The 27,537-nt window shown below is 42.8% G+C and overlaps 1 protein-coding gene across 4 annotated transcripts in view; it reads left to right on the top strand.

Moving 5' to 3' along the window:
• The window catches only part of LOC126473427 (bromodomain-containing protein 8), a 270,271-nt gene that overhangs the window by 193,321 nt on the left and 49,413 nt on the right, over positions 1-27,537 (top strand). For 3 of the 4 annotated variants that reach the window (XM_050100466.1, XM_050100467.1, XM_050100464.1), the window contains one exon: positions 9,131-9,297. In XM_050100466.1, the coding sequence (XP_049956423.1) occupies positions 9,131-9,297 (167 nt within the window). The remainder of the gene's footprint in view (positions 1-9,130; positions 9,298-27,537) is intronic. The other variant, XM_050100465.1, reaches the window with a different exon arrangement.

Raw genomic sequence — 27,537 nt, 5'->3', positions numbered from 1 at the left:
TATATAAAAAAAAACAAAGATGAGGTGACTCACCGAACAAAAGCGCTGGCAGGTCGATAGATACACAAACACACACACAAAATTCAAGCTTTCGCAACAAACTGTTGCCTCATCAGGAAAGAGGGAAGGAGAGGGGAAGACGAAAGGAAGTGGGTTTTAAGGGAGAGGGTAAGGAGTCATTCCAATCCCGGGAGCGGAAAGACTTACCTTAGGGGGAAAAAAGGACAGGTATACACTAGCACACACGCACATATCTATCCACACATACAGACACAAGCAGACATATCATATGTCTGCTTGTGTCTGTATGTGTGGATAGATATGTGCGTGTGTGCTAGTGTATACCTGTCCTTTTTTCCCCCTAAGGTAAGTCTTTCCGCTCCCGGGATTGGAATGACTCCTTACCCTCTCCCTTAAAACCCACTTCCTTTCGTCTTCCCCTCTCCTTCCCTCTTTCCTGATGAGGCAACAGTTTGTTGCGAAAGCTTGAATTTTGTGTGTGTGTTTGTGTTTGTTTGTGTATCTATCGACCTGCCAGCGCTTTTGTTCGGTAAGTCACCTCATCTTTGTTTTTATATATAATTTTTCCCACGTGGAATGTTTCCTTCCATTATATATATATATATATATAAAAAGAAAAAGAAAAAAAGAGACATTACTTTTGGGATTACCCTTGTAATTCCCTTCAGCAGCTATGCAGCAGCTTACTTGTTGTTCCCAGTCCTGGTAGCAGTGCTGGAAGGCTTCAACTGGTAAGGTCTTTAACATATTGGTCACATTCTGTTGAATGTTCTCCAGAGTCCCAAAATGGTGTCCTTTTAGACATTTTTAAATTTGGGAAATGAAGAAAGTCGCAAGGATTCAGAACAGGTGACTAGGGCAGCTGCAGAGCAACAGGAATGCCTTTTGTGTAAAAAATTCTGCGTTGGAAATGGCCATGGGGGATTGTCATAATGTAGCATGATCAAAATTTGATGTATGGTGGAAGTGTTTACATTTAACAGGTTACCCTCATTCGTAGTGTTAAATGTACGTCTGATCTCACAAGAGCATTCACACCTTTGACATTTTTGCCGATTTGTGAAGTTGGAGGCTTACTTGAATGATGTTCATCTTCATGTCCTCAACCCCTTTAAAAACGATTTGTACCAGTGAAAAACTTGTGCTCTTCAAACTCACTGATTTCCTAAGTTTAACACAAAACTTGATGGCATAACTTTGCTCTGAATTCTGCTGATCCATTTTCGTAATACACACACACACACACACACACACACACACACACACACACACACACACACACACACACACACAACTTCACTGATCGTGCTCTCAAAAACCACATCATAACTGTATGGAGCCAAAACTCTGACTGGCTATCTGTAAGGGATGAACACACCAGTCTACACAAGTAGAACAGCGTAGCATTGCCTGATCCCTTACAGTGTTGTCAGTCGTATTACTTTTCTCACACACCTCGTAAGACCTGTCCAATACATCCTTCCACTACCACCTACTCTAGTCATATCACCGGGGTTTCCTACTGATAAAATGTAGGGCCGCCTGCAAAAGCACCCACGTAGTCTACCGACTTAAAAGCAACCAGTATTCAGCATTCCACGAGTACATGGGCAGCTGGATCACCCAGTTGCCAAGCATGCCGTGCAACACAGTGTGCTTGACTTCAGCTGTTTCACAACCTAGATTCTTCTCTCCAATGCCAGCTCCTGAAAATATTTTGCAGCTTAAAATAGGGTCTCAAAACCTCTCTCTTGTCGTTGTATAATCTGTGAAGAACTTTCCAGACTCAGCAGGACTCTTCCACATGTACAACCTTCTTTCAAGCTTCTTAAACAGTGTTTGCAATGATCCAGTTGTGCATTGTGCAGAATTCTACCAAGTGATTTCCCTCAGTTGATGGTCTTATTTTATTTTTCCTTCTCTTCCTTTTCCTGCTATTGAATTCCAGTCCACAATCATGTTTAAATATTCAGCTCCCTCAAAATACTGAATAATTTGATACCTGATTATACTTTTATTTTATTTGAAGTTATCCCACATCCCTGTTTTCATTATTAGACATACTCCTGTGTTACATTTGGTTCCGACTTGTTAAAACTTTTGTTACCTGACAAGACATTCTGTTTTTCTTGTCATCACACTATGCTAATTCCTACTGTATCTGTCTTCAATCTATCAATTTCTCTTTTAAAGTTCATTAACGCAGTTAAGGGATCCAACATTTCACACTCCAACCCATAGAATGATACATTTCGAGTAGAACTGAAAGGGATATTGTTTTACCATAGAAGATGCCATCATGATTAAATGTAACAGCAGAGCTGCATGACCTCGGGTAGTTTCCTCTTGCTTTCAAGTGTCGCAATACAAACATAGTAAAGCCGTGTTGGCAAATTTCCTCTTTTAACTACTGAAAATGCTGCTATGCCTGTTTCCAGCAACCATCTTTTCATTTGAGCTCAGCAGATACTCCCTCGATATGGTTGCACCTAGTTGCAACTGTCTATATTGTTGAGGCACGTAAACCAGCAAATCTTAGATAAGTCCTGTGGTTTGTGGGGGGTATAGCAGACTTAATGGTATACAGTTGGTTAGTGCAGTGTTTGTGCTCTATGTTTGTTCTACCATGGTGTGCACTCATGGTCTTACATACAAGCCATACATTACTGGCAAGCTGTTTTATAGACTCCTGTCTTATGCAATAATAAATCATCTTTCACTGATCTAAGAGATTGTGCAATATTGAATATTTGTCAGAAACAACTTTAACTCTCCCTCTCCCTGGGGGCTTATGTTAGTATTTGCTTGGCCGCCATGGGGCCCCAGCCCTTGCAGAACTACTTCCCTTTCCATGCTGCAAGTCTGTCCTTCATCTATTTTTTTTTCCACTCTGCACTTCCATTGGATGGTCTTTATGGTGCTGATTTGGTTTTCTTTCCTTGCGACATCTTACAACTTTTCAGTCTTAACTATATACTCCCCTTGTTGTGTTTTGACTTGCTACTTCTTTTCAAAATTTTACAGAAGTGCGGATGTGCAGGGAAGGTCACGAAGTGTGGCAGTATTCCACCTCTTGTGCCATGTTTCTCTGAGCCCATACTTTCTAGCAAGGTAAACACCCAAATCCTGGCACAGCAGTCGTTCCATTGTGTGTGTGTGTGTGTGTGTGTGTGTGTGTGTGTGTGTGTGTGTGTGTGTGTGTGTGGAAAGGGGGGGGGGGGATCATAAAGTACCTGCATTGTGCTAGCAGAGTTGAAACCTTGCCACAGAAACCAAGGAGTATGTGCCCATCATGGCTGGGGCATGGGGGCTCTGGGCAACAGTTTACTGGGCAGGTAATGTAGCTATGGCTGGATGTTACCCATTGTGAGAGCCCCAGTCTGGAGTGGGTCTTACCACGGCAAAAAATTTGCACATGAGAGTCTGTACTCAGACTGATGGGATACTTTCACTGAAACAAAACCATTATTTTTTTTGTTGAAAACATTGAAGACAAATTTGGGGAAGTTGTTTTTGGTGAAAATACGAAATGGTTCATTATTGATTAAAATCTCTGCTGCCCAATCTACAGCTCATCAGGCATACCTGTGCCCATTGCTCCCACACAAAACTTTGAACATGGTCCAAGAAATCATATTCCATAGAGATCTTACACTACAAATAGATGAGAAGCTCCAGACTGATCTCCAGCATCGACATGTACAAGTGTTTGAAGGGAATGTCCTCCTAGAGAAGCTTAAGGTCAAGTTGTATAGATGTGATGTGAAACTGGCTGTCCCACCACCTATAAGGTGCTTCAGTTGCTTACGCTTTGGTCATACGTTATTCCACTGCACGACAGACCCAAAATGCGGCATCTGTGGACGGTCACTTATGGACATCTGCCTTTGTGTGTCAGCTGTGCTGAACATCACCCACCACATTGCCAGTTTGTTTTTTCCAAAAAAGAACAGATGATCAAGACATATAAATCATATTGATCATTGCAAACACAATGTTTCATGAAAGAAGATTGTACACATGGAAGAGACCTACTGAGACTGTAAAGTTTCTCATGACGAGGCAGAGGTTTCAAAACCCTATTATAAACTGCAAAATATTTTCAGGAGCTAGTGTTGGAGGAAAGAACCCAGATGGCACATGTTGTGAAGCAGTTGAAGTAAAGTGCACCATGTTGCATGGCATGCTCAGCTACTGGGTGATCCAGCTGCCCATGTACTTGTAGACTGCTGAGTAGTGGTTGCTACTAAGTTGGTAGACCATGAGGCTGCTTTCACAGGTAGCCCTACATATTATCGGTAGGAAACCCCAGTGAAATGACTGGAGTAGGTGGTAGTGAAAGGATATATTGGACAGGTCTTACGAGGTGTGTGAGAAAAGTAATACGACTGACAACACTGAGGAATCGGGCCGCACTGTGTTGTTGTACTTTTGTGTGTTCATCTCTTCCAGATGCTCAGTCAGTTTTGGCACCATACAGTTATCATGTGATTTTTGAGACCACCATCAGTGAAGTTTGTGTGTGTGTGTGTGTGTGTGTGTGTGTGTGTGTTATGAGAAAATGGAACAGTGGGATTTAGAACAGTGTTATGCCATAAAGTTGTGTGTTAAACTTGGGGAATCAGTGAGTTTGGTCTTTGAAAAGTTGAAACAATCCTATGGGGAAAATTCCTTATGAAGAGCACAAGTTTTTCACTGGTACAAATCATTTTTCCAGGGCTGAGAGCACATTGAAGATGAACATAGTTCAAGGAGGCCTCCAGCTTCACAAACCAATGAAAATGTTGAAGGTGTGGGTGATCTTGTGAGATCAGACCAATGTTTAACAGAGGCCTGATGCCAAACAGTGGCTGAAGGAGCCATGACCTGTGGGTCGCAGGGCTGTCCACTGTTCATCTGTCCCCACATTTACTGCAGAGAAGGTCTTGAATAAACCTCGCCCGCCAACGGTTGAGAAGGGAAAGAAGAAGAAAAAGAATAAGACTGGCGACAAGGCTCCTCTGGTTCCCCTACGCAGTCAGTTTCTGAGCTGATGTTTGTGGATGTAGTTCCTTCCCCAGTGGTGACAGGCAGTGATCCTACAGTGCAACTGATCCTCCTGGCCCCCTTCACGACTAACCTTATCACCAGTCACGTGATCATTCTGTGGAAATGTAATGGCTACTACTGTCACCTGGTGAAAATACAGTACCTTAAGACTTCTTCTGATGTTTACATTCCTCTCCAAGAAACACATTTCAGTAGTGACCGTTCTCCAATGCTCCATGGTTATTGTGAATTCTGTTGGAACTGTGATGGTCTGAGAGAATATCTGGGAGATTCTGTACTTTGGTTCATACAGATGTCATCAGTGAATGAATTCCCTTTCTCCGTCGGAGGCAATGGTGGTGGGGAGTGCAGACGACCTCAGAGTACTATTTACAATGTTTACCTACCTCCAGGCAAGCCTTTTACTTACATTGAATTGATAACATTAATCCAACCACCTCCCCCCTGTCCCCCCTTTTTCTCCTGCTTGGGTACATCAACACACACCACTTTGTTTGGTAGCGGCCTTCTAATTGACCAGCTTCTCACAGACCATGATCTGTATCTTCTCAGTGATGGTTCTTGTACCCACTTCAGTGCCGCCCGTGGCACCTTTTCTGCTATCGATCTAAGGATCTCTTGCACCTGATCATGTGACTTTGCTACATTGGTCACCACACGATATGAGCTTTGTAACAGTGACCACTTTCCAGTGATCCTGTCATTTCCTGCCAACATCAAACAGATCTACTACCACATACTTTATTGATGAGATTGTGCTTGGCATCTCAGGTAGGCAAATCTTTGTGGTTTATGGACCACCAACATTCAATAGCCATTTTGGGTCTTGTCCTACTTGGTGGTCTTTGTACCAATTCATCAGTTCTTGCAGAGCATCTTTTGACTTGCTTTGTGACAGGATCAGTCTCACTACCTTTCTACTGCCGAAGTGATAAGTTAAAGACATCTCATTATGTTTCACTCCTCACCAATTGGAAATCTATAATGACCCTTCATTGACTTGGACCACTTCAGGTACTTGTGCCTCGGCCCACAACACAGCCCCAGCCGTGATACAATTCACAGTCAGATGATCCAAAACTTGAACATTTCTCAAGGGCAACATCTCCTCAAGGTCTTCTGCTGTCTTTGGCTCCAAGGTGCCTTCCCCTCACATTGGAGAGATAGCATAGTTGTACCAATCCTTAAGCCAAGAAAGAACCTTATGTCTCTCGATAGTTGTCGCCCGATAAAGTTGACCAACGTACTCTGAAGGCTGCTTGAAAGGACGGTTGCACAGATAATGCTGGGTTCTTGAATCTTGCCATCTTTTGTCCCCCTATCAGTGTGATTTACAGGAGGGATGATCCACGAACGACCATATGCTTAGGTTGCAAACAGCAACCAGACAGGCTATTTCAAAATACCAAAACCATGTCAGTCTTTTTTTTTTTTTGGCCTGCAAAAGGTGTATGACACCACTTGGCATCATCACATTTTACTCACCCTCCATGACTGGGGCTTTCAAAGCCCCTGGCTAATTTTTATTCATAAATTTGTATCCCACCAGTTGTTCCGGGTTAGAGCTGACACTTCACTCAGTTCCTCATGGATTCAAGAGAATGGTGTCTCATAGGGCTCTGTATTGAGTGTCGCTCTTTTCCTTATTGCCATTAATGTGTTAGTGACCTCTGATGATTTTTGGATTTGGTACAACTACTACTCAGTAGCCTCTGCTGAGTGCCAGCTCTTAGGTTCCATCTGGCATACCTTTGCATGAGCTCTTACGCCTGGTTTCCAATTCTGTCTTACAAAAAAACGTATGTCGTATGTTTCTCCCATTGTACCACAGTCCATACTGACCCGGAACTCTACTTATGTATGCATGAACATTGTAGCACAGTCCCGTTTCTTGGGCCTCCTTTTTGATGAAAAGCTAATGTGGCTGCCCCATATTCATTATGTGAATACTTGCTGCATGCAGAAGCTTAATGATCCCTGTTTCCTTGCCCACACATCTTGGCGTACAGATTGTGCTTCTCTTAACATGTATGTACGAGACCTTGGTTTTATCCTGACTGGACTACGGTTGCCAGGTTTATGGCTCAACGGCTCCTTCAGCTTTAAAACCATTAGACCCAGTCCACAATCTTGTGCATCTGGCCACCAGTGCCTTTCAGACTAATCCTGTAGACAGTCTCCGTGCCGAAGCAGGCATATTACCCCTTCAGATGGTACCACCTCTTGGTCTCCTATGCAATCACCATTTGACAATTCCCTGATTTTCCCACATATCCCATTCTTTTTACATACGAGAGATCTCATCCTCCTTATACCTGCTCTTCAGTAGGTCCACTAGTTTGAATGCATCTTGCTTCCCTCTGCCAAGATCTCCATCTCCGCTCCTTGGATTGTGCTCCCCATGTTTTCTCCTGCACTCCCACTTGAATGGTGCCCAAGCCACAGATTAGGACCAACCTCTTCCAAGGTCCTAAAGCCTCAGTTGCTCCCACGACCTTTTGGCTCCTGTTACATCCAGTTCTTAAAGAGGTCCAGAGTGCTATCATCTTTCACATCAATGGTTCTAAAACTGTGGATCATATGTGATATACTTTTACATCTGCCAATATGGAATGCCATTCACTGCCGGGAACATGTAGTGTGTTAATGGCAGAGCTGACAGCTGTTAGGGGAGCAGTCCATTTCACTGAATGGGCCTCCTTTGATCGTGTTTTAATATGTACCGACTCACTGAGCACTTTCCTGGCTGTTGACCAATGCTATTCTTACCATTATTTGGTCTCGACTATTTGTGACCTTCTCGCTGGCCTTCAGGTACTCAATTGTCTTTTTCTCCATCCCAATTTGTGTGGGTATCCTGGGAAATGAACTGGCTGACTGTGTGGCTAAAGCAGCTCGTTCTTGCTCCCCCTTCACTTTGCCGACCCCAGTGTGGATTTGCAGATGCACACGAGATATCTACTCACTCGGAAATGGAACGTCATCTGATGGGCTCTGCCCCATCTAATAAACTCTGCACAATCGAAGAGACACATCTCTTGTCCACTTTCTCAGAAGGCATCCACTGTATTATGTTGTCTCCACATCAGTTATACCAGGTTACCCCATTGTTTTCTTTTGTGTAACTAACTACCTGCATTGTGGTTGTGGAGCCTTGCAGTCGGTAGCTCGTCTCTTGGTGGAATGCCTTCTCCTTTTGGCCCTCCGTGCTAAGTATGGACTTGTGGACTCGCTGCCTCTAATATTGCCAGACGATTCATAGATGGTTTGATTTATTCTCAGTTATAATGTTTTAATCTACCTCCGGCCCAGGGCCAAGGTGTTTGGGGGTGGGATGTCTTCCACTGTTTGCAGGTTGTGGAGGGTCCCAATCGTAGCTCGTTCACCAGGCTGCTCTTTCATACCTCTTTTGCTCTGTTTTAATCACTGTAGATTTGGTTTGTGTCCTTTTTTCTGCAATTTGTTTTCTGTACTCGGTGTCGCACTTTGTTGAATAGTGGTCACTCCTGACTGTGTGGATCGGGTGAGAGAGTGTGGGGACACTCTTCCTGTCGCATGCAGAGCCCCAGGAGTGCCCATCTGCTGACTTCCCTAACTCCTTCATTTTGCTTTTATTACTTAAGGTACAAAATACGTCCTTTTTTTTTTAGCCTTCTCGCTTTTACTGTTATTAATCTTCTGACTAGATCAGTAAGTGATCTCGGTGGCAGTCTCAACTTCCGGATGCACCACTCTTGCATCAAAGGACTGATGATGACACCTTCAACCAACGAACAACTTTAACTTGATATTTGTAGCTGCAGATTTTGCCAGTTTAGTATACTTTTCGCAGAAATTAATCTAGAAATTGTAAATTAGGATCCTGCCGAAACTGTTCCATTTTTAACTTGCATATGATAGTAGCAGTTTTTAAAAAGTAATGCCTCACAATAGTAACTACATTTTGTCCATCATAAAGCTTGGAGAATTTTGTGTAATTATAATTATTACTTTTGCAGTACCTCTCAGAATACTTTCTATAAATTAAATCGTGCATAATAAAATGTTTGTTTTTTGTTAGCAGGAGAATGCTAAGGGTGGAAAATTAGGTACTCATGCAATCCGGGCAGACACGCCTTCAACAGAAGAAGAAAAAACAAGTGATGCAGAATCATCTAAACCATTCATTAAAAAGCGGTCAGCGGCAGCAACAGCTGATTCAGTCCCAAGTAGTCCTGGTTATCACACGTGAGTATGAGAATGCAATAAAATTTTGCTATGTTGTGTAATTGACTATTGTATTGTATAATCACTAATTTGTAATTTTTATTTAAAACCACACTTTATTAAGTAATATGTAGGAAATATGATTAGCTTAGTAGATACCTGGAGTGTTGAGTGTTATCAAAATACGGAGAAGTGTGGGGTTGTCATACGAAACAGTTTTATTACCTGTTGTTCTAATAAAATGTGCATTGTGTGGCAACATTGAATTGGTATTTATTAATAAAGGGAAGCCATAGAGAAGTTTAATAATAGAATTTACCCTCTAAATTTGTAACAGATATTTGTGCCAGTTTCCATAATCCTCATTGCAGGTGCCTACATTTCATCCTTAAATAATGGCTGCAGTAATCTTTCTGTGTAAACTGCTCCAGTGTCACACTTATTGTGCTAAATTTTCCTGTCTTGCTGACTATTTCATTTAAATTTTATCCAGTGTTCTACTGTGACTGTGATAAATGAAGTGTTTCAGAAATGACACAACCAGTTGCCTTTTGTAATGAGAAGATTTTTATTTTCCCATTACCAGTTTCAAGTCACCCAGTGGTGCATGGGTTTACACTTTCTCTGTGTTTTCATTGTCTTTATTGTATTTTTCACTTTCCATTATTGGCGGCTCTACAGTGGTTGAGACACTATATTCACATTCTGGAGGACCAGGGTTCAAATCCCTGACCAGCCATACATATCTAGGTTTCCCACAGTTTCCCTAAATGCAAATAAAGGATGGTTCATATGAAAAGGACACAACTAAATTCTTTCCCCACTTTCCTCTGTTCCAAACTTGTACTATGTATTCCAAACTTGTACTGTGTGTCTAATCATAAACTCATTCATAGAAGGTTAAAACACCAATCTTCCTTACTTTTTCTTTCTCCGACACCGCAAGTCTTTTCTAGTTTAGTCATGTGTCAACCCCCCCCCCCCCCCCTCCTTTTTAAAATGCGCTTTCATAATATTGGCACTTTAGTATATTTATTTATTTGAATAACCCTTTTGGAGCATATGATAAGTCAGCTTTGGTTTTGCTTCTTTATATTTAATTTTTGTTGCTCCCAGACAGCCTTCATCCTTCAAGACTGCCATTCATTTTCATCCTAGATTCACTTCCTCCCATTTGCAAACATCTTTCTTTTGTGATATCCTGCTTTTCGTGTTGCTTAATTTTGATTCCAGTGTTTTTGATATCTTTGGCAATGTCATTGAGCCCCGTGGGTTTGGATGTTTAGTACGTTGATGATCTCCTTGGTTTGTCTGTTACTATCCATTCAGTATATGTACCCATAAAACTGTATTATTCTTTCCCTCATTACATCAGTTAGCTTTTCCATTTTCAAGTACAGCTCTCTGTTTGATCTTAGTTGTACTCAGCATTTCTATTACTTTTAGGTCCCAGTATTTTCCTTAGAAATCTTCTTTCAACTTTTTCCAGTTTTTCAAGATCCCAAAATCTTGTAAATTTAAGTGTTCCTTCTGCACATAATGTTTAGGCGTTACAATTGTTTGATAGTGTCTTAGTTTTGTGGTTTCAGGACTAAGATTTTTCATTATATGTGTTTCTCGTCATATGTTATGCCCTTTATAGTTAGTGTACTACTTTTTTCTGTTGCTGTCCCTCCGTTTGTGTTGCACATTATCCATTCTCCTATGTATTTAAAACAATTTGTTTTAGATATTGTGTTGTTGTGAATTGCAAGATTTTGAGGGGCAATTTTTTTTTCCCTTCCCCCCATGAACTGTATTTTTTTCAAATGATTGTCATTTTTTTCTGTAGTTCTGTGGTTTTTCTTCGTCACTGTCCAGAAATTCAATAATTAAAGCCATATTAGCTGCAAAAAACTGCACAGTCTATGGTGATTTCATTTGAATTTCTTCCCAGCTGGTGCACCCTCAGTATTGGTGGATTTCCTGCATCCCCTCATTACCTCCTCTAATGTGCAGTTCAAAAGTAGAGGTGACAAACCATCTATTTGTCTTACTCCTGACTTTATTTCAAAAGGAGTTGACAGTTCCATCACAAGTATTATTTTCAATGTTGTGTTTGTTAAAGTCCATTTATTTTTGTTATTCTATTATTGACTTCAGATTCTTTTATAATGTTGATTATTGCTTTTCTATCAATTGAGTCATAGGATTTCTTAAAATCTAGAGAAGTTATCACATATGTCAAGTTTATGATTTTCCTAATTTCTATTACATTACAAAATTTAATATTTTCTCTGCACAAAACCTTCCCTTCCTAAATCCCATTTGATTCTCACCTAGTTGTGGGTCAAATATTCCATCAGCTTTCCTCGAAGGTGCCACAGACGAGATCTTATATTTTACTGGCAGAAGGCAAATCCTCTATAACTATTACAGGGTATATACTGCCTGGGACAACTGGGAGATACGGTAAAAACCCAGGAATTTTTTCGTCCAGGAGAAAACTGGGAAAAACCTGGGCATTTTTTTAGAGTTCCGGTAATTTTTCATTGTTTTTGTTTTCAGTTAAATTTGTGTAATTTTGACTGGTAAGAACCGATACTCTAACAAAGGATATTACTGTATCCCGCTACTGCAGAATAATAATGCAGCAATAAAACATGAACGAGAGGAAAAACGAAAATAAAACTTAAATTGCAAAGGAAATGGGCCATATACAACAAAAAAACATTGCTCATACAAGCGTCTGCCAACAGCAAAATGTGTCAGGGCTTTAGGAAGACTATGCAATGCTTTGTAACAACAAATTACTTCCAATGTGCGTGACGTCACAACTGTTTACATTAGATTCATTTCAACAGTTAAGATCGGGATCATGCGCATGCGCAGTTGAGTAGTACCTCCTCCCACTTCTGGCTTCAGAATTGTGGCTGTTGGCTGTGAAAGCAGTCGCAGCTAGATGCTACCAGGAAAAATGTTTTGCAAAGCGCCTAGCATCCACCGCACATTGGTCTATCGATTATTCGTATGACTTTGAAACGCTTCCCTGTCGATTTTTGAACACATTCTAAGTTGATTTCTTAATGATTGCGTAGTGTATGTGCTGTCTCTGTCAGGGGAATCTAGAAACAAACATTCCTGCAGACAAAAGGACCTATACGAGCTGAGCAGAGTATTGCCCCTGTTCGGAAATATCATAGATCCGGGGCTGATGAGCAGAGCAGTCTGACTTATAGTGGGGAAGTGGGTAGTCTCCTCGTGAACCTTGTTTACATTTAATGGTTTCGCTGTTTGCACTCGTTTACGGCTCTCACGTCAAATGAAAAAAAAAACTGTTTTCTGTGGCCAAGAGCTATCAAGTGAATTAAAATACATTCACATAATTATGGAAGGCTAAAATATGTTATTAGTTTCAGATTATATTTTATTTCCATGTTTCTGACAGTCAGGCATTAATTCCTTTGCAGTCAGTGAAGTTATTTTTGTCGATTTGAAAGAAATTTTCTTTTATTAATCTTTTCCGCTGAGGTAGTCAATATATTTTAAACGAAGTGTTTAATTCCACACTGTTGGCTAGTTTCAACTGTTCGTTGCATTTCAAGTGCACGTTTTCACCTTCTAGCACGTATATACAGGGTGGTCCATTGCGAGTGACTGGGCCAAATATCTCACGAAATAAGCATCAAACGGAAAAACTACAAAGAACGAAACTCATCTAGCTTGAAGGGAGAAACCAGATGGCACTACGATTGGCCCGCTAGATGGCGCTGCCATAGGTCAAACGGATATCAACTGCGTTTTTTTTTAAAATAGGAACCGCCATTTTTAATTACATATTTGTGTAGTATGTAAAGAAATGTGAATGTTTTAGTTAGACCACTTTTTTCACTTTGTGATAGATGGCGCTGTAATAGTCACAAACATGTAAGTACATGGTATCATGTAACACTCCGCCAGTGCGGACGGTATTTGCTTCGTGATACATTACCTGTGTTAAAATGGACCCTTTACCAATTGCGGAAAAGGTCGATATCGTGTTGATGTATGGCTATTGTGATCAAAATGCCCAACGGGCATGTGCTATGTATGCTGTTCGGTACCCTGAACGACATCATCCAAGTGTCCAGACCATTCGCCCGATAGTTAAGTTATTTAAGGAAACAGGAAGTGTTCAGCCACATGTGAAACGTCGACCACAACTTGCAACAAATTATGCCCAAGTAGGTGTTCTTGCTGCTGTTGCAGCTAATCCGCACATCAGTAGCAGACAAATTGCACGACAATCGGGAATCTCAAAAATGTCTGTGTTGAGAATGCTACATCAACATCGATTGCACCCGTGCCATATTCCTATATACCAGGAATGCATGGTGACGACTTTGAACGTCGTGTACAGTTCTGCCACTGGGCACAAGAGAAATTACGGGACGATGACAGATTTTTTGCACGCATTCTATTTAGCGATGAAGCGTCATTCACCAGCAATGGTAACGTAAACCGGCATAATATGCACTATTGGGCAACGGAAAATCCACGATGGCTGCAACAAGTGGAACATCAGCAACCGTGGCGGGTTAATGTGTGGTGCAGCATTATGGGAGGAAGGATGTCGATGGCGGTCTAAATAGTGCAATGTACACTGATTTCCTACATAATGCTCTACTGATGCTACTACAAGATGTTTCACTGCATGACTGAATGGTAATGTACTTCCAACATGATGGATGTCCAGTGCATAGCTCACGTGCACTTGAAGCGGTATTGAATAGCATATTTCATGACAGGTGTATTGGTCGTTGAAGCACCATACCATGGCTCGCACGTTCACTGGATCTGACGTCCACATATTTCTTTCTGTGGGGAAAATTGAAGGATATTTGCTATCGTGATCCACCGACAACGCCTGACAACATGTGTCAGCGCATTGTCAATGCATGTGCAAACAATACGGAAGGCGAACTACTCGCTGTTGAGAGGAATGTCGTTACACATATAGCCAAATGCATTGAGGTTGACGGACATCATTTTGAGCATTTATTGCATTAATGTGGTATTTACAGGTAATCGCGCTGTAACAGCATGCGTTTTCAGAAATGATAAGTTCACAAAGGTGCATATATCACATTGGAACAACCGAAATAAAATGTTCAAACGTACCTATGGTCTGTATTTTAATTTTAAAAACCTACCTGTTACCAACTGTTCGTCTAAAATTGTGAACCATATGTTTTTGACTATTACAGCGCCATCTATAACAAAGCGAAAAAAGTGGTCCAACTAAAACATTCATGTTTCTTTACATACTACATGGATATGTAATAAAAAATGAGGGTTTCTATTTAAAAAACGCAGTTGATATCCATTTGACCTAGCGGGCCAACCATAGTGCCATCTGGTTTCCCCCTTCAAGCTAGACAAGTTTTGTTCTTTGTAGTTTTTCTGTTTGACACTTATTTCGTGAGATATTTGGCCCAGTCATGATCAATGGACCACCCTGTATATGCCATAATAAAGAACCAAACATAATACAGTACTGGCACTCCAAGAAAATTTACATCCCGAAAACGTCACTGGAAAGCTTAATATCAGTTCGAGGCCTACTGCGCTGGGAATCTTCACATACGAATGTGCACTTTAAATATGCACTTTAAATGTGCACATATCAATATGGGTCACGAAATTCCGATGCTCTTGGAGTATAGTCTGATGTCTTGTTTCTTTTATGACATAATGTAAGGTATTTTAATGTTTAACACGTATGAACATACGGGCCTCCTACGTCATTGTAGCTGCGCAAGCTCGGTGGTGGCTGTTACCTGGCGCTCTCTGGCAACTTCTGAAACGAACCTATTTCTAACAGGTCGCGGGAAAATATTGTGGATGATGGTTTGAAAAGCGTTACTTTCAAAGTAAATTTCCTTTTACGCAAGTTGAACTATGAGTGAGACTGTACGATGAATTTAGTAAATTAGAGAGCGTTTGACACTGATATAAAAATCAACTCTTTGAAGACTAGCCATTTACATGGATTTCGAGCCCAGAAGATCAGAAATTTATGTCGTTATTGAAATTTTACTGTCGCATTTATGTGATATGTCTTAAAGTGTAATACGCGCGTAAAAAACCAACATTATATGTGAAAGGTTAGCTTTCTGTTGCAGCATATTAACCTTAGAAACCAATATTATATGTGAAAGCTTTGGTTTTCTGTAGTAACTCTATGTATGTTAATTTAAACCATTAACATTTCCTGTTTGTGTGTTCGCGCTACTTATCAGTGATGTTGCTATTGGCTGACTACCTCACGTGTCCTAAGCTCTGAATATCCGCTGTCATCGGCTGGCGAGATCACGTGGCGTGAGCTATGACTGGCTTACAAAAGCGCTTTGCAATCTCTATTTCAATGCTTCGGAAATTCGTATTACTGAGGAAAAAGCCCTTGTTTCCAAAAGTGCCATCAACCAGTGCACATTGGTCTGTCGATTACTCACATGATTTTGAACACATCCCTGTTGGTTTTTGAATAGATTCTAAGTTTATTTCTGAAAGAATTGTAAGTTGAATTTTGAATGTGTGCATAGTGTACTTGATGCCTCTGCCAGGGGAATCCCCGTCGCATCTAGAAATAAACTTTCCTGCAGTCGAAAGGGGACGGGTCTATACAAGCTGAGTGGAATAAAGCGGAATGGGTGAATGCCAATCGCTGTTTGTGGTTGACTGGGTTTGCAAATGATTGGCGTTGTTATAACTACTAGCGGATTCCATAGATTCAGACAACCAGATTGTAAATAAATGACTAACGGGAATAACAGGCAATGAAGATTGTGTATTGTCTCCTCCATGTATTCAAGAAAATGAAATTTTGCCAGGAAATTTTTGGACAGACCGCTACACTTCTAAGGGCCAGTAATACAGTCCCCAGCTAGCAGCCGCTAAAGCTCTATTCTAGGAGTAGCGCGGAAAAAGCATTGTACGAACATGTAATAACACCTAACCGGAGAATAAATGTAGGGTAACTAAACCGGTGATTGAGGCAGGGTTTGTGAAGTTAACCGAAGAATAAGTTTTGCCACTGGCAGGAATAGTTACAGAATTAGTGATGACAAGATTGTTTGTTAGAACGTAGGAGGAGAAGAAACGGGGACTCACACAAATCACGGAAGAATATGACAATTCCAAATTTATAAAAAAATTTTGTACTACTACTTCTCATGCTTCAGAAGCTAGAGAGTATGAATGAAATGTGAAACTATTTCCTAACATAAAACTTCTTGCTTGTAGTAGGCCTAGTAGGCATTTGGTACTGGTACTTTGTGAATTATATTCCGTGGTGTTAGAAAAATGACCAATTGTGACAAAACAGTCTCATTTATTTGGTGTGTGTAACATTTGCTACAATATTAGGCAGGCGTATTTCATTTTATTTAGCAGACAGTGATAAAATACATGTAATCAGATCGAGAAACCACACCAGTCTTGGGTACTATTTGTATCAACAGTTTTTCTAGTATTAGACAACGACATTTCATTTTTTCATGTAGCAAAACGTTGACTATCTTTGATGAGGTAATAGATTCTTTCCCAAAAAGGAAAGTACGCCATATAAAACTGTGGCAAGATTAGAGAGAAAAAAAGCTAGGACTTAAGGATTGAAGAAATGTGTACTACTGTCTTGCTTGTCTCTTTGTCTTTACTTGTTTTATGTATCCTATATTTAATTTTGTCACACAAAACAGCAAGTTATTAGCTAATAGGCAGTAAAGGCTGCAGATTTTCTGAAGAGTTCTTGTTCTGCCGGTTACAAATAATCCCATCCAGTATTAATTGTGAGATTTTTTAAAAGAGGGGCAGGATGTCAAACTGGTCGATTGGGAGCAGGAGAGGTACCACAGGACATTTTAATTTCCAGTGGCATGAATATAGTTTGATGGCGCCCATTACAAAATATTGCATGTTTGAATTCCACAGAGCGAAATACAGAGACGTGCAATGGAAGAATGCTGTGTGAAGGGGCGTGGCACTGCACTTTGGCACACTTGAAGACCGAATAACAAGTCTTACACATGACCCATGTTTACGTTAAGTGATTTTGCTGTTTCCTCTTCGTTTATTGCTCTCATGTCAAATGAAAACAAATTGGATTTCTGAGGCCAGGAGCTATCAAGTGAATGAAAATACATTCACATAATTACGGAAGGCTAAAATATGTAATTAGTTTCAGATTTAATTTTGTTTCCACCTGTCTGACAGTCAAGCGTTCATCGCCTTGCAGAACAATGAAGTTTTTTTGTCGGTTTTTTAAAGAAATCTTTTCTGCTGAGGCACTCAATGTATTTGAACGAAGTGTTTAATTCCATACTATTGGTTTGTTTCAACTATTCATTGCATTTCAGGTTCACATTTTCATATTCTAGCACGTATGGGATTATGCCTTAATAAAGAACCAAACATGAGATAATACAGTACTGGTACTCCCAGAAAATTTACATCTGAATCTGGACATACGAATGTTCACTTTAAGCCGAATGATGCATTTTAGTATGGTTCACAGAATTCCCATGCTCTTGGAGTATCCTCTAATGTCTTGTTTCTTTTATGACATAATGTAAGGTCTTTTAATGTTTTACATGTATGAACTTACGGGCTTCCTGCGTCGCCGTAGCTGCTTAAGCATGGCGACGCTTGTTATCTGATGCTCTCTGGCAACTGCTGAAATGAATCTATTTCTAACAGGTTGCGAGAAAATATTCCGAATGGTTGTTTGGAAAGCATTAATTTCAAAGTAAATTTCTTTTTACGCAAGATGAACTCTGTGCGCAAATCTCCGATGAATTTCTTAAATCACAGAGTGTTTGACTCTCATTCAAAAATCAAATCTTTGACAACGACCATTTAGAATATTTTCGAGCCTAGAAGATCAGACATTTATATGTCCTTGTTAAAAGTTTTACTCACACATTTGTGTGATGTATCATAAAGTGTAACATGAGCAAAAAAGATCACCATTATGTGTGAAAGCTTAGCTTCTCTTGCAGCTTATTAATCTTAGAGATCAATATTATTCCTAAAAGTTTTTCTTTTCTTGTAGCAACACTATGTATGTTAATTTAAACTGTTACCTTTTCCTATTTGTGTGTTCGCGCTGCTTAACAGTGATGTTGCTATTGGCTGGCTAGATCACGTGTCCTATGCTCTGAATATCCGCTGTCAGCGGCTGGCGAGATCGCTTGGCACGAGCTACGACTAGCTTACAAATCTAAATTTCAATTCTTCAGAAAGTAACATGCAGTGTTTGGTGGAATTCGAATTTTTACTTTCGTAATACAAAATATGCAGTGTACATGTTGCTGCACATCAGACATCTTTCCAAAACGTGTTTTTTTTTCCCCTGACTTTCGTTTTCTAAAGTGCCGGGAAATTATACGCCGGTGTGTAAAACCACAAACATTGAAAGGATTGATAAGTTTTACAGTTCCGAGGAAAATTATGCTGTTACTGAACATGGAAAACGTGTATTTTCATCCGGGAGAAAGTGTATTTTTAAGCGGGAAATCCGGGAAAAATTCGGGGAATTTTGTTTCCTCGCCCACGTGTACACCCTGAACTTCCCTTCTCACAATATTGTTACATTCTGTCCTGGATTTTCCATTGTTTGATTTTTGCCTGACAGCTTGTCTTCGATCCTAACCCAGTGCTGTTTTGCTTTGTTACTATTTTCTTTTGCATCTTTATACTCGATGTCCGTCCTTCTTCTCTCTTCTTTCTCGTCGCATTACAAACCGTACTGCACAGTCTATTTAAGAGACACACTGTGTCAACCATCTCGGCCACGCACAACAGTTGGCTACAAGACCATGCTGATTGTTGGTGCAGCATCTTATGTCCCACATTACTCTCGCGGATATAATTAGTCCTATACTTTCAAATTGATTAATCTCCCTGCATCATTTCCCGATTTTTTGTGTGTTAACTCCCGCATGTTTCTAGTGCCACACGGTATTGTAACTCATTCTAAGAACCCCTCCCTAACACCCCCCCCCCCCTTACTTTGATCCTTGTGACTTCTCGCCAGTTTGAGTGAGTTTTTGCCTTTCACTATTGTCAACTCCCTCAGATTTTGTCTTGCTTCTGCCTTTTGCATCCATTTTATCCTTTTCGTGATTTTTCACATGTATTTGGATGTATTGGTGCTAAATTTTTCAGACATAATTCTATATTATTTACGTAATTATTCCATCACCATGGATCCTCGCTCCTTCCGTTTGCATTAATACAGAAATGTTTCCTTATGCCTAGGCCGAGCCCAGTCCCATGTATTGTTCCTGCGTTGTTGCTTGGCTCGTGGAATCCCCTTTAATGGCCTTACCATCAAATTACCCATCTCTGGCTGCCACCCCTCCTTCCACAACGACCTCCACCTGTTCAGATTCCACCAATCCTTACCCCTAACAAACATAGTCCTGCAAAACCATATCAACCAAACACAAACCTCCTTGCAGTGCCTTCTCTCCATCCACAAAATTCTCCTTCTACGCAAACCCAAATTCCTGGAACCCATAACACACAATGAAATTCTTGCCCTGCAGAAACTGGAGCAACACGCACAATGCCACCTCAAGAAACTCTCCATTGTGCCCACTTCCTTCTCCCGCCATGGAGTACCACTGTCCACCAGCTCTACAACAACTTCGAAACCACCTCCACATCCCCTCATAGCTGACAAACCCTGTCTCGCAGGCCTACTACACTTACCCCACCTTCCAAAACTCCCTGGCACCACCACACAGAATCCACAACCTAAACAGACCTGCAACAAAGACATGAACCTTTCCTACAGAAGTCTTAGCCCCACATAAATATCAGTCCTTTCCAAAGGCCTCACCTTTTGCCCCACTCCCAAATCAATCGTGCAGGACTTGTTAAAAACTTTCTCTCCTTTTCCCGGTTCCTACAGTGAAAACACTTTGTCGCCACCAGCCCTACCAATCAGATTCTACTAAAGACCAATATTGAATTCTGCCTAACTCAGTTCACTCCTCCATTCAAAAGTGATCTACCCCCACTGCCCTCAAACCACCACCTGTTAACTTTCCAGAATTTCTTAACCTCGAACCTTGCTTCACTAATCATTCCCCAAATTCCTCCACGTGCCAACTAACCTTTCAGCTGCAGAAATAACTGCAGTCGACCATCTAAAAACTGATCGTGACCTTATAATCCTACCTGCGGACAAAAGCTCAACCACTGTTGTTTTAACCCCCCTGGGGGCCCACAGTCCCTTTTGTGGATACATGTGTGGCACACACAGGACCCGGAGCTATTGCAGTCTCCTTTCATTTTTCCAAACTGCAGTACCGTCCCTGTTCTTCTCCTTCACTGTCCTTGCTCCTTTCTCCCTGCCCCCTCCTTTCCCTCTTAATGGACTTCTTCATATCGATCTGGCTATCCTGCCGGCTTAGTTTTGGTATGTGCTATTGTTTAGTTTGCTGTTTCCATCTCCTTTTTGGCGTTTCCAACATTTTCCGTTCAGTGTGAGCCATTTGGGGATGAACTCCCAACCTTGTTTCCAGGCTCCTCTCCCCCTCCCCTCTCATTTCCCCTTGCATCCTGGCCCCCTTCTTGCTAGGTCACCAGCATGGTAGCCAGTCCGTGTGGTGGGGCTGTTAATACCCACTTGGCTGAGCCTCCTGACAACACAGGGATCACACTGATTGTATCTGAGCTGTTAACACCTTGTGTATGACAAGAGTCGATGCCCATCACTTTGGGGCAATGGCCACTGTGCCAGACCACCCTTGCTGTGGCTGGGTGGCACCCACAGGGTGAGCCCCTGGTTGGAGTGGGTGGTATTAGGGCGGATGCCTTGCATATGAAGCGACAAAAGCTTCAACATCCTGGCCATTCTGTGGCCTTCTTTAAGAGTGATAGAAGACATGACACTCCTTCTTCTGATCCTTCGGCATTCCCCTCCCTGGCCACCCTCTGAGAAGTGTGTCAAGCTCGCCGGCTTGGGTTGAAACTTTTCCCTCGGTATCTGGTTTGTACCAGGACATACGGCGAAAGTTTTGCCATGACCAAGCCTTTGTTTTTCATAGAGACGATTGAAGATAAGCGTGGCGATCTGGAATCCATGAGTAAAATGCGGTCCGGTTTTTTCTTATAAAGACATCTTCTGCTGCCCAATCTGAAGCCCTATGTGCTGGTGACCATCTCTGTGACATCCCAGTCTCCGTCACACCCCACCAATCTTTGAACTCAGTACAGGGCATCATTTTCCACCAGGATCTTCTTCTCCAAACTGATGGGGAGCTCCGTGCAAACCTAGAGTGCCGAGGAGTCAGATTTATCCGCCGTGTACAGTGAAGCCCTAAAAACAATCACACCAATACAGGTGCCTTAATCTTGGCCTTCGAGGTGGATACCCTCCCGGAGAAGCTAAAGGTGATGGTGAATTGGTGTGATGTAAAACCTTATATTCCACCACAGATGAGATAGTTTAATTGCTTACGGTTTGGACATGTCTTCCCGCTGCGCCAATGATCACCTCTGTGGTGACTGTGGGCACCCCCTCCAAGAGGGGAGTGCCTGTACTCTTCCGCCAATGTGCGTAAATTATAATGCGTAGTATCCTCCACACTCGCCAGCATGCCCGGTGTATGTGAAAGAATGACGGATTAAAGAGTACAAGACCTTACATCGACTTACCTACACCTAGGCTTGTCGAAAGTATGACTGGCTCCATCCCGTGCCTCTAACTTCTACTTTTGCTTCAGTTACGTCCGTTCCCCCTCCTACCCCCTCCTCTTCCCAGCCCCGCCCCATTCATTCCACACCTTCTGCCTCACCCTCACTCTCCCACTCCCCCTCCCCATCAGTACCCATATCAACCCCTTCGGATGCTGCTCCCCCTCCCTCATCAGCAATGCGCTCCCCTTCTTCGGCAGCTGCTGGTACTGGAGCTCCCTCTCGGGACTCCTCTTCCTGGCACCCCCCTGAAAGGACGATCTGCAGCTCCACACAGGCCGCGCGATCTGCGCCAAGATTACCAGGTGTAATTCCATGCCTGACCTCGCTGCAGTCTGCCCTTCTCTTCCTTCACAAGAGAAGGAGCAGAAACACAACAAGGGCAAGGCCCTTCCAGTAACCCTGAGGTGCCACCTTCCCCTCCTCCAGCCAATGAACCAACAGAGTTTGACCGCACCTATATGGGCATTACCCCTTCCTTATCGGTGATGGATGGCGACTCGGTGGCGTGACTGGCTCCAGTCCATTCGCTTCCCATTTGGACTCCAGCTTGAGAATTATCCAATGGAATTGTGATGGCTATTTACATCACCTCCCAGAGTTGCAACCCCTTCTTTCCTCCTTTGCTGCTTGCATTGCTCTCCAGGAGACCCATTTTGTCAATTCTTATCACCCACCCTTTGGGGGTTCCACGCTTTGACGAAACGTAATTGGCCCCTTGTGGGCTTCTGGTGGTATTTGCACCTTGGTCCAAAAGGACATTGTTAATAAATGGGTTCCCCTCCATACCACTCTGGAAGCAATTGCTGTCTGGGTCCATCTGGCCACTCCAATCACAATCTGTAATCTCTGCCTCCCACCCGACAGGCCACCCACATCCATTGCCCTAACCACCCTTCAACAACTACCTTCTCCCTTTTGCTTCTAGGGGACTTTAATGCCCACAATCCTCTTTGAGGTAGTCACACGACGGCACTTTCTCTACTATCGACCTCTCTATCTGCAGTCCCGGCCTTCTTCCCTCCATTCAATGGGGTGTCCATGATGACTTATCAACACTGCTGTAATGGTCGCTGCCACATGAGTCTACACAGACTTTGACTGCCGCCACTCTTTCCGCAGCTGTTTCAGCCGTCCCATCTTCCTCGGGTTTCTCCCGTTGGAAAATGGTCCCTTGGTGAACTCTGGAACTTGCTGTGGCCATAAAAAGACCGCCGCTGTGCTCTTCAACACTTCAAGCAGCACCCTCTACTGCTATCCTTCTGGTCTTTAAATGATTCCGCGGCCGGGTCCATTACCTAATCAAATTTCAGAAACGGATTTGCTGGGAATGATATGTGGCTGCCATAAGACTGCACACCCCCTCTTCACAAGTCTGAGCAAAACTCAGGCGAATTTTTGGCCATTGTCCTCCCACCGATGTTGCAGGAATTTCTGTGCATGGTGTTGTCCTTATCCATCTGGACTTTGTCGCAGAGCATTTTGCTCAACACTTTGCCCAAGCCTCTGCATCAACTTAGTATCCGCCCACGTTCCTCCTCCTCAAAGAGCCTGCCTTTGTCTTTTGTTTCTCACTGCTTGGAGCCTTATAATGCCCCATTTAGCGAGTGGGAATTCACCAATGCCCTCGACCTTTGTCCCGACATGGCTCCTGGACCGGATTGGATACATAAACAAATGCTGCAACACTTATTGGGGGCTGGCCACCGTCATATACTGACCCTTTTCAACCGTCTGTGGAGTTGGGGGGTATTTCCTACCCAGTGGCAAGAAAGCATTGTTATTCCGGTGTTGAAGCCTGGAAAGCCACCTCTTCAGTTGGATAGCTACTGTCCAATTAGCCTTATCAACACCCTTTGCAAGCTCCTGGAATGCCTGGTGAGTCCGCAGCTGTTTTGGGTCCTTGAATCCCGTGACCTTTTGTCATCAGCTCAAGGTGGTTTACACTGTGGATAACTTGGTCCACCTGGAGTCTGCTATCCAGTTGGCTTTTGCCCATCGGGAACACCTCATTGCAGTCTTCTTTTACCTGCATACAGCCTACGACACCACATGGCGCCCCCACATCCTCACCACCCTTCACAAATGGGGCCTTCGTGGTGCTCTGCCCATTTTTATCCATAATTTTCTTTCTTGTCGCTCTTTCGGGTCCGAGTTGGTTTCTCCTACAGCACTTCCCATCGGCAAAAAAATGGGGTTCCGCCAGGTTCCGTGCTGAGCGTCCCTCTCTTTCTTGTCGCCATTAATGTTCTGATAGCAGCTGCTGGGGTGACATTGTCCCCCTCTTTGTATGCTGACGATTTTTGCATCTACATCAACTCCTCTGTCATGGGCACTGCAGAATGCTGTCTACAGGGGGCAGTCTACCGGGCGCAATCTTGGGCATTCTTCCATGGCTTTCAGTTTTCGGTGTCCAAGTCATGTGTCATGCATTTCTGCCATTGCCGTACAGTCCATTCCCATCCAGACCTGTTCGTCGATGGCCGATGTCTCGAGATGGTGGACACCCGTCACTTCTTGGGTCTAGTCTTTGATGCATGGTTGACATGGCTCCCTCATCTTCACCAGCTGAAGAGGGCGTTCTGGTTACATCTCAGTGTTCTTAGATCTCTGTACAATACTACCTGGGGTGCAGACTGCTCTATTCTCCTGTAATTGTACAAAGCTCTGGTCCGGTCTCATTTAGACAACGGGAGTCCTGTCTATGGTTCTCGTCACCTTCAACATTGCAGATACTAGACCCCCATTCACCTTTGTGGGGTGCGACTTGTGGCTGGTGCCTTCCAGACTAGCTCCATGATTAGCCTTCACGCAGAGGCAGGGATTCCACCACTGCGAGTTTTGCGCCAACAACAGCTGATATCTTATGCGCTCCGCATTCGCTGCACCCCAAAGCACCCTAATTATGGTCTCCTTTACCCAGACTCAGAGATCAACCTCCTGCGGCGGTGGCCACAATGTGGGCTTACCATGGCTGCCTGCGTTCAGTCACTCTTTTCTGAGCTCCAACACTTCCCTTTACTACCTCTTTTTTCCGCTCACGCGCGTATTCCTTCGTGGTGCATCTCTTGGCCACAGCTCTGTCTTGATCTCTCCATCAATTCAAAGGATTCTGTCCCTCAGGAGGCCCTTTGCCACCAATTCTACTGTCTCCTCAGTTCATTCCAGGCTTCACAAGTGATTTATACTGATGGCTCCATGGTTGCTGGTCACGTTGGTTATGCTTAAACCTGTACGAGACACACGGAACTTCGTTCCTTGCCAGATGGCTGCAGTGTTTTTATTGCAGGATAGGTCGCCATCTTGTGCGCACTTGATCATGTCCGCTTCTGCTCATGACTGTCCTTCACTATCTGTAGTGACTCCTTGAGTAGTTTGCAAGCTGTCGGCCAGTGCTTCCCTCACCACCTGTTGGTCACAGCTATCCAGGACGCTCTTTCCTTGATCAATGTGAATGCTCAGTGGTTTTAATTTGGACCCCAGGCCATGTTGGGATCCCTGTCAATGAACTTGCCGATCGACTGGATAAATTGCATACTAACAGGCCATCTCTTGTTATTGGCATTTTGGAAATAGACCTTCGCTCGGCATTATGTCATCAGGATTTGGGACTTTGGAATGCACAATGGCACACTCTTTCTTCACCGAACAAGCTCAGGGCGATAAAGGATTCTACAACAATGTGGCCTCTCGTAAAGCCTCTGTCGTCCTTTGCCAGCTCTGCATCAACCATACTTGGCTGGCTCACGGTTATCTCCTCTGTCGTGAGGACCCCCCCCCCCCCCCCCTTCCCCCTCTCTGTCGTTGTGGATTGATGTTGACGGTGGGTCACCTCTTACTGGACTGTCCCGACTTAGCTGCCCAGCAACGGGCTTTGATGTCCTGATTTGCTACCCCTGGCATTAGCTGACGATGCCTCAGCGGATGATCTAGCTTTAAGATTTCTTTGTAATGCAGATTTTTATCGCATTATTTAAGGATGGGACCTTCAACCTTATCAGTGGGTGGAGGGGATGGCAGGCAGTCTTGCTCCCCCCTTCACCCCGATTGGACTGGCTTCAACTGGGCTTGGTGGTTCACCCAAGCTATCTGCCTTCCCACTCCTTTCTTTATGGGGTCTGTTTCATCTTGAGTGTCTGTCTTGTCTACCTGTTCTTCCTTCATGCCCCTGTCATTAGTCACTTTCTTTCCCTCTTCTTTTCTTCCACCTTCTTCCTTCCTTCTCTGTCAATAATTTGTAATTTTAGGGCCATTGTAGTTCCCACTTATAGTGTGAGGTTTCATCAGTTTCAGTTTTTCCAAGGTTGGAGGGACTGATGACTGCGTAGTTTGGTCCCTTCTCCAATCCAACCAACAAACTGTTGTTTTTGAACCGCAAGGATTACCTGGCGGAAGGACTCCGCCAGCTGTCAGATACCTACAAACCCTGCCACAGTGACCCCATTGCAGTAATCCAGCAGGATCTTCAGTCACTACTCAAATCCTTAGGCCTATCCCAGAACCTCTCCCCAGAGTCCATCTCTCTACTCACCCCTACTAGTCCCCGCACCGATACCTTCTACATGCTTTCTAAAGTCAATAAACCTAACCACCCAGGATGCCCCATTGTGGCTGGTTACTGTGCCCCCACTGAGAGAATCTCTGCTCTCATGGACCAACACCTTCAACCTATTACCCGGAACCTACTCTCCTATATAAAAGATACGAACTATTTTGAAAGAAATGTGTTGAAGAGCAGTGTGGCTGTAATGTTTATTGCAGTGTAAAATCCATTAGATGGGCTTTTCGTAACAAGCTCCATCTTTATATACAGCAAGAAGATAAGCCTGTGTTACTTAGATAAAATGAGATTCATGGTGGCTCTTCTTTATATGGCGTAGATGCAGTGTCAGCTAGTAGTGTTGTGAATGAAACATTGTGCTAACTTCTAGCACTTCAAAAGAATCTTATGAAAATTATTTCACATGTGTATATGTACTCATATTCATGAGCATTTATGGAAACAAGTGAACAAAAGAAGCTTGATACAATGACAGAGCCTGGCCTGAGAAGCCCAACCTGGTGGTGGTTACAGCACATTATCTGATTCTGGCTGCCTTACCTTTAAATTTCAGCACTTTTCTCACAATGCTTTTGAGAAAAGTTCATACAGAAGCATTAAAAAGCATTACTGCATTGTATTTAAACAATGGTAAATCACTGTACTTATCTTTTCAAGAGCTTTTAATTAATGTTAAAGTACATTGTTCATTTAAAAAATTAATAACATGATAACATGCTTGCTTCAATTTTTCAGTTGATACAAGATTAAGAGGTAAGTATGTTACAAAATTGTGCCCCCTGTGTATACTATCGTTTATCAAAAATTTCATTTTGATACTTTAAAATTTCACAAAATAAATGGTGTTACTCTTCTTCTCTCTTGTACAAGCGTAAAACACCATCCTCCACCAACATCTATGTACACATTAATTTAGAAATAATGGTCAAGGCATACAGCCCAATGGTACACACAGTCAATGTGGAGACTCTCAG

The sequence above is a fragment of the Schistocerca serialis genome, chromosome 4 (genome assembly GCF_023864345.2).
Source record: "Schistocerca serialis cubense isolate TAMUIC-IGC-003099 chromosome 4, iqSchSeri2.2, whole genome shotgun sequence".
NCBI classification, from domain to species: Eukaryota; Metazoa; Arthropoda; class Insecta; order Orthoptera; family Acrididae; genus Schistocerca; species Schistocerca serialis.
The sequence above is the reverse complement of the archived record's forward strand: the minus strand, read 5'-3'. Positions and strand labels throughout refer to the sequence as shown.